Consider the following 8,069-nt stretch of genomic DNA (forward strand, 5'->3'; position numbering starts at 1 on the left):
AGCATTTGTGACCCTTCCAGCTGGGGTCTTGGATTCTTCTTCTCTCAGCTGAGCTCCACCTCCAGGGATCTGGAAAACACCCCAACTCATTAACCTCCCAAAGGTAAGTGACACAGCCTGAGGCTGGGCCAATGGAGATGGGGGGGCAACCTGTTCTCCAAAGCACCAGAAGACAGGATGCGAAGCAACGGATGGAAACTAATCAAAGAGAGAATCAACCTGAAATTAAGGAGAAACTTCCTAACAGTGAGGACAATGAACCAGTGGAACAGCTTCCCCCATGAAGTTGTGAGTGCTTCATCACTGGAAGTTTTCAAGAAGAGACTGGACAGCTATTTGCCTGGAATGTTAGAGGGTCTCCTCCTTTGGGCAGAGGGTTGGACTAGAAGACCTCCAAGGACCGTTCCACCTCTATTCTGATTCTGATTCTGGTGTCACCATACATCTGCTCAAGCCAGGATTCTGAACCTCATTAAGGAAGTCTACCTCACCCTAGTTTGACTCAAATCATTTAAATATGAGCCAGCCGTGTGCAGCAGCTGCCAAAAAAGGCCACACAATTCTAGACGGCATGAACAGGGGGATAGAATCAAGATATGGGACAGCAAAAATGAAACCCAGAGTTATTTTCAGAAACATTTAATTAGGGAGGTTTTGCTATAAGTATGGCAAAAAAAATCTAAAGAAAAACACTATATTAAAATTCCGAATTGGCTATCAATGATGGAAGGATTAATCTACCCAAATTTATTAGACCTAGATAAAATAAAAAGATATAAAGATTTATTAAATGATCAGGGAAAATCAAAAACAAGATTGGAGCTAAAAGAACAGGACATAGACCTCAATTGGTGGCCATATATGCAGATACAGGCTAGATATAAGAAAGATAAAGAAGAGAACGGATTCCAAACAGAACTTCAAGATCTAGATAAAACTTTACAAGGTACAGAGGATAAATTGATCAAGAAATGATACGACTACTTATTTAATTACAGAATGGAGGAGGAGGTAGTTAAAGAAACTATGATAACTTTGGCCAAACACTTTGGCTACAGTATTGATTTGGGGAAATGGGCAAAAAATTGGAATGAAAGTTATAAATTGACAATGGCAGTAGCCTACAAGGAAAATATGCATAAAATGTTCTATCGAAGGAATCTCCATCCAGCGAGACTGGCTAAAATGTACCCAAGCTTATCACTGGACTGTTGGAAATGTAGGCAAAATCCAGGAACGTATTACCACATGTGGCGGTTATGCCCGAAGGCTAAACAATATTGGAATAGAATAAGAAAATGGCTCAGGAAAATTTAGAGTTGGTTTTGCTTTCTTCAGTGTCGCAATGATGGACTCAATAAAGTTTTGCTTTTGAGAATATTCAAATTCCTGAAAGTGGCTGTTTTTGTTGGGTCTGTTAGCCGGATAGATGACACACAGAAGATTCCTGAATCCCCAGCCTTTGAGAGATCCCTCGTTTGACCAGCCCCTCATCCTCAGACGTGGGGAGGAGACGCATAAGTGGGAGGGGGACAGCCTCCAGAGGACAGAAAAAAACACCACTCAGCGGGAAATAGGGGTCCAATGCCTTTATTTTGAGGAAAGAAGAATAGGTCCACTGTGTATTTGAGGGGAAGGGTCCCCATTGTGCCTGGTCGGCCTTTGGTCCAAGTTGAGTTCGGAAAAGTCGAATGGTGAATCTGACAGGAACCTGTAGAAAGAGAATCCGTTAGGGGGTGTCTGCTCAGATTTATCTTCCACGCTCTGCTTAAAACTTACAACCAGGAGGCCCCAAGCCTTGCCCTGCTTAATCTTACAACAACATGGAATTCAAAAGGTTGTTGGACCATCAGTGACAGGCCTGGAGGACCTCTCTGAGTGCTGGAGTTTGTAGGAGGCTCACCCGACCAAGCCATTGGCCTTTATGTCCCCTAAGGGTCACCAGTCCAGAGCCCAAGGGCTGTTCATCTGTGCAGGTCAGCTGGATAACAGTGGGTGGGGTCTGCCTTTCTTCTCTCACAAAAATCCTTTTAATTTTAATTGGATGTCCACCCTTCCAGGGGAAAGGAAGGGCTTTCTGGAGAAGAAGTAGAAGGCAAGTGGGAGGGAAGGTGGCCACCACAAGAGACACAGGGCTACTATATAATCAGGACCATCCTCGATTGAGGTATAGATCTTCTCTGAAATAAGGACTTATAATTGGCTTGCATGATCAAGCCATAAATATTCGTGACACCTGAGTGTAGACCTGTGATAGTCCACAGTCAGGTATCTGTAGATCTGCACAGTGGACAAAATGGGTGGGGTCTTTTGCGCTGCCTCATGGGACATTCTTCTCCCAACCTAGAGGAACCTGACTCTTCCCAGGGCCTTGGACTCGCGATGTGCCAGAGCCTCCGTTAAAGGATGATGGGCTGTCATGGCAGTGATGTAATATTGCCTGTTGATCTGCGCCCTAATGGTTTTTTTTTTTTTTACATTGTTTTGTTAGGTTTCCTGGCATTTTGTTCTTCTAAGCCGCCCAGAGTCACCCGGGTTGAGTAGGGTGGTCCTATCAACGTTTGAGAGAAAGGAATCCATCCGTGCTTGGGCGTGGAGCGTGACACAGTGCGACTGATGGATTTACACATCAATGTCTCTTCCTTTCAGCACCGAGAAAACATGGGCAGGCCCCATGTGCTGGGACTGTGTGAGGACTCTTCCCACGGGTGGGGGGTCATGCTCCCACCGGCCTGCGCTCCCAATGGAGTGGCCATCGGTCAGCATCTGCTGTCCTCCAGAGCTCTCTGGCCCTTTCACACCCATTCCCCCCCCCAGGCCTTCCTCCTGGCCTCCTAGGAGGTGGTGAGGACAGTGACAGTGCTTCCCAAACGCCCCAGAAAACGAATGGAAGCCATGGCTCTGGAGCTTCCTGCAACCTTTGTGGTCTCAAAATAGTCAAAGGGAGGAATTTAGAAAAAGATCTGAAATGAATGGCAGGATGGGGGCCTTCTTTCCCTCAAGGAGCAAAGGAGACTGGGTCCTCTGCTCTCAAAGAGACCCCCTCCCCAATCTTTTAATCCAAGGATCGGACCCTCACTTCAAGCTCAGCTGAGAGAGAACTTCCCTCTCTTCCTCTCTCCCCCCTCTGTCTGTCCTTCTGTCCTCCACCAGTCCCCCCTCAGAAGGACAGAGACCTTGATGTTCTCAAGAGAAACCTTCTCCTTTCCTCTACATCCTATTTGGGGCTTGGCTCATCCAAGGTCCATTCTGGGGTCTCTGAATCCCTACAGAGAGGTATAAGGATTCTGGGCTCTTACCTTAGACAGGATCCATACAGTCAATCTTGCAACCATAAGGGCAACACTTCTGTTTCCCCTTGCACTCCCAGTCGCTTCCACACCTTACGGGACAAATGGTGATGATGTCTGGAGGGGGTTTGGGACACACCCCGCGCTTTTCTGCAAAAGAGAAGATCCCAAGGCCGAGGGTCAGACTATGCAGGCAGAGCAGGCAGGAAACCGATTCTGCTTTATTGTCCAGCTACTTTAACAGAATCTTGCAGGTCTGAAAGGACGAATCTCCTGCTGTCTCCTATGCAGCCTAAGAAACTAGGGAAGGTCTCTTCTCTTTTCTTCCCTTCCCTTCCCCCCTCTTCCCCTCCCTTCCCTTCCCTTCTCCCCTCCTCTCATGAAGCTGTGGGCTACGCCATCTCTTATCTGACGGTTCCTTTGGAAGCATCTCCTCGCCTGGTCTCCCAAAGTCTTTCACACACCCCATTCCACTGGGAGATTTCCTCTTGAATTGGAATCCCAGAGCAAAGATGGTCCCATCTCTGGTCCGTTCAGCAGCCAAAACATCTCCGTCCATCCAGGATGAGAGAGGCTGGCTGGAGCACAACTCTACCACCCACCTCCTTCCCCACAGAGGATGGGAATTCCTCCCGAGTCCTCGGTTGCTTCTCCCCCTGGTTGGTTTCTGTCCATTGTTTGAAGGTCCCCAAGGAGAGAATCAGCCTGAATTGAGGAGAAACCTTCTAACAGTGAGGACAATTAGCCAGTGGAACCGCTTGCCTCCAGAAGTTGTAAATGCTCCATCATGGGAGGCTGGACAGCCACGTGTCTGAAATTATATAGGGTCTCCTGCCTGAGAAAGGGGCTGGACTAGAAGACCTTCAAAGTCCCTTCCAACTCTCTGATTCTGTTAAAACAAAGCCATGAACATGGACTGAGGTTCAAGCCAACATCCAGATAACAAGGACCAACAACCAAGTAGAAAATAACATTCTCCTTCTGGAGCTACCAAGGAGAAAACCCTCAGCCACACTGGCAGGGAGAAAATGACACACTCAGTTGCACTGTTGGTGTTACCCAATTGGATAGTGAAACATTTGCAAGAAAACAACCAGGCTCAGAGAGAACCACGGATCCCACACTCCTCCTCTTCCTTGTCCTCCTCTTCTTCTTCTTCCTTCTCCTCCTTGTCCCCCTTCTCTTCTTCCTCCTCCCCCCCTCCTCCTCCCTACAAACTCCACTCCATTCTAGCAGTGTATTTGGGTCATAAAACAGTGTGCAAGAAAATCACCCAGCTCAGACAGCACCAAGGACCCCACAGTTCAACCTGAATGACAAACATTCCCTTCTACGGAATCCATCATAGCCTGTTGTGAGAACCAGGATATTACATGAAGCCACCCTATGCTTAATTTTAGGAGATAGCAGCTCTCATTCTATCAAGGGGTCACCCAACAACTCCTTCCCTACTTACCAACACAGGTGTAGTGGCATTCATCTCTGGTCACAAAATTGTTGGCATTGCCATTGCATCCACCGTAAATAAACTCCTGGCAGTTATTGAAAGTCGAGTTGTAGTAGAAGCGAGGAAATTCAGCTCTACATAGCCCAGGGTTCTCAGGAAGATGACAAAAATCTGTGACAAATAGAAGGGAAGGTCTTATTTCATTGGGTACCACAAACACTTTCAACATATTTCCCCAACCTGGGGCCTTCCTAGCATGCTCAGAGTGGAAGCAGTCGGGAGCCACTTGGGACATTTTAATTTGGTTTCCTGCTCTGGGGATTGGATCCGATGGGTGGACTGGATTGTTCCTGTGGCTTAAAATCCTGATTCTGCAGCTGCCTTGAGTAAAGAGAGCTCAGACTTCCCCTAAAACTGCATCTCTCTTTCTTGGGGTCCCCTCCCATTTCTGTCTCCTGTTCAGCTGACCCCCAACCCCCCTCTCCAGAACCTCCCCAGAAGAAGCCCGAGCAAGCCAGAGGTTCCAGAATGGGAGTCTCTGGTTTCCCTTCCCTGGGGAGAACTCTGACCACTTCAGCCCCTCCCTGCCAAGGGTCTCAAGATCATTCAGAAAACTCTACCTGGCTGGCGCTGGCCGGAGACGGGGGTCAGCTCTGCCCAGAGGATGAGGAGTCCCAGCAGGAGAAGAAGACTTCCAGAAGACATGCTGAAGCCGTCTGCCCCACCCTTGGCCTCCGTGCATTAAATAGTCTCCCCACTGGGAATTTCACATCCAGGAAGCAGGAGGTCGTAATGCACTGAGAACACAAATTCTTCCCTCTTTCATAGGATGGTGGAACAAGAGGTGGGGAATCTGGGGGTGGGAGGCCAGGCAGGTCCCTGTTGAGGTCAATGGGTCATTTCTCTGGTCAAGCAAAACTCGCCTTTCCAGAGCTGCAACAGAGCTGGGAAAGTCCCGGGTTAAGGAATTCATGGTTTGTGTGTGTGTGTCCATGGTGGAGGGTGGAATATGGGGGCTGAACGGCTGGGGGGGATAATGTCACTTCCTTCTCAGCGCTGCCCTGGGGTTGTGATGACAGAGGTGAGGAGATTTCTCCTCTGTGGTTTGCAGAGAGACTTTGGACAAAGAGGCTCTGGTATTATAGGCAGAATATAGCAATATAATATAATGTAGTAGTTCAGTGCAATGCAATGCAATGCCATGGTATGATATGGAATGGAATGGAATGGAATGGAGTGGAGTGGAGTGGAGTGGAGTGGAACGGAACAGAACGGAACGGAACGGAACGGAACGGAACGGAACAGAACAGAACAGAACAGTACAGTACAGTACAGTACAGTACAGTACAGTACAGTATAGTATAGTATAGTATAGTATAGTGTTGTGTTCTGACCCCGGCCTTGTCCGTTCAGAAACGAAAGCCAAACAGAACGTTCAAAGGAATGTCTTTTCATCAGTCCCGGCTCTTGCTGGCTGCGAGCCCAAAATAAACACAAATAATTGCTCTGGCAAAAGTCCTGTAACTCATAAACTACTACAAAACAGGATTATATAAATCAAGTCACTTATCCAAGTGGGCTTTTCTCGATGTTTGCACGCAAACGGGGAACGTTGACTTCTGCAACCAGGGCATGGCACCATCAGTCTCTGTTGCTTGTTAGGAGATCCTAATGAGCAACAGCTGCTCGTTATCATCTCCTATAAGTACTCAGTTGCTCTTTACACCGATCAGCCCTTCTCCTGCGTGCATCCCCTAAACAACTCACAGGAGGTTTCTGTGTCAGTCTCTCTTATCTCCTCCTTTTTATCAAACACAGTCTAAAATATATTAAAACCAAGAAAATTTAAAAAAAAGAAAAAAGAAAAAAAAGTCAGTAAAATCTCTGCATTGAACTCAGCTTCTTGCTGTTAAACAAACCTTAAGCAGTTTACGTTATTCCTAATCTTAGTTGTTTGATTACCTGCAGGATTTCCCCAGAGGTTATTTGTTGGTTCAACTTTTGCCTGCACTCTTCTCTAACTAGGGATATTATCTCTTTATCTAAGTATCTGTCTATATCTAAACCTTTAATTTTGCCCCCTTTGTACAATTCTGTAAAAGAAAAAATTCCCGGAATGCCTTCTAAATCTCCTCCTGTTGAAACACCTCCTTCCCTCTATAACACAATTTGGATACATTTCAATTTTTTCTTTTAATTTCCTCTTCCAATTCTTTTTGTTTTTGCCCTTGTTTATGTCTATGTATTTTGTTTATATTCATCAGTACTCTTCTCATATACGTTTCACTTGCATCCCCTACAAATTTCATGAATGTACCCTTATTCGTATTCAGAACAAAGTATTCAGATAGCAATTTTTTACAATCATTAATATACTTTTCATATCTAAATAAACTGACCAGCCCCTCATCCTCAGACATGGGGAGGACACGCATAAGTGGGAGGGGGAGAGCCTCGAAGGGACAGAAAAAAAACAAGACTCAGCAGGAAATAGAGGCCCAATGCCTTTATTTTGAGGAAAGAAGAATAGGTCCACTGTGTATTTGAGGAGAAGGGTCCCAATGGCGCCTGGTCGGCCTTTAGTCCAAGTCGAGGCACCAGACACAATTTGGAAAAGTTGAATGGTGAATCTGACAGGGACCTGTAGAAAGAGAATCCATCAGGGGGTTTCTGCTGAGAGGTATCTTCCACGCTCTGCTTAAATGTTACTACCAGGAGGCCCCAAGCCTTGCGCTCTTCCCATGGGTGGGGGGTCATGCTCCCACGGGCCTGCGCTCCCAATGGAGTGGCCATCGGTCAGCATCTGCTGTCCTCCAGAGCTCTCTGGCCCTTTCACACCCATCCCACCCCCAGGCCTTCCTCCTGGCCTCCTAGGAGGTGGTGAGGACGGTGACAGGGCTTCACAAACGCCCCAGAAAATGAAGCCATGGCTCTGGAGCTTCCTGCAACCTTTGTGGCCTCAAAATAGTCAAAGGGAGGAATTTAGAAGAAGATCTGAAATGAATGGCAGGATGGGGGCCTTCTTTCCCTCAAGGAGCAAAGGAGACTGGGTCCTCTGCTCTCAAAGAGACCCCCTCCCCAATCTTTTAATCCAAGGATCGGACCCTCTCTTCAGGCTCAGCTGAGAGAGAACTTCCCCCTCTTCCTCTTTCCCCCCTCTGTCTGTCCTCCTGTCCTCCACAGAGTCCCCGCTCAGAAGGACAGGGACCTTGATGTTCTCAAGAGAAACCTTCTCCTTTCCTCAACATCCTATTTGGGGCTTGGCTCATCCAAGGTCCATTCTGGGGTCTCTGAATCCCTACAGAGAGGTATAAGGGCTCAGGGCTCTTACC

The 8,069-nt window shown here is 47.3% G+C and overlaps 1 protein-coding gene across 1 annotated transcript; it reads right to left on the minus strand.

Moving 5' to 3' along the window:
* Positions 1 to 3,300: 3,300 nt before the first annotated feature.
* Positions 3,301 to 5,442, minus strand: LOC148044815 (kunitz/BPTI-like toxin). Its single transcript, XM_087720693.1, has 3 exons — positions 5,358 to 5,442; positions 4,747 to 4,908; positions 3,301 to 3,440 (listed from the first exon to the last, which is right to left on the minus strand). Exons 1-3 carry the CDS (start codon positions 5,440 to 5,442, stop codon positions 3,301 to 3,303), a joined length of 387 nt encoding a protein of 128 aa, XP_087576819.1.
* Positions 5,443 to 8,069: the final 2,627 nt, after the last annotated feature.

The sequence above is a fragment of the Thamnophis sirtalis genome, unplaced genomic scaffold (genome assembly GCF_051295495.1).
Source record: "Thamnophis sirtalis isolate CommonGarterSnake01/CBP01778 unplaced genomic scaffold, rThaSir2_p1.2 scaffold_7, whole genome shotgun sequence".
In the NCBI taxonomy this organism is placed as follows: domain Eukaryota; kingdom Metazoa; phylum Chordata; class Lepidosauria; order Squamata; family Natricidae; genus Thamnophis; species Thamnophis sirtalis.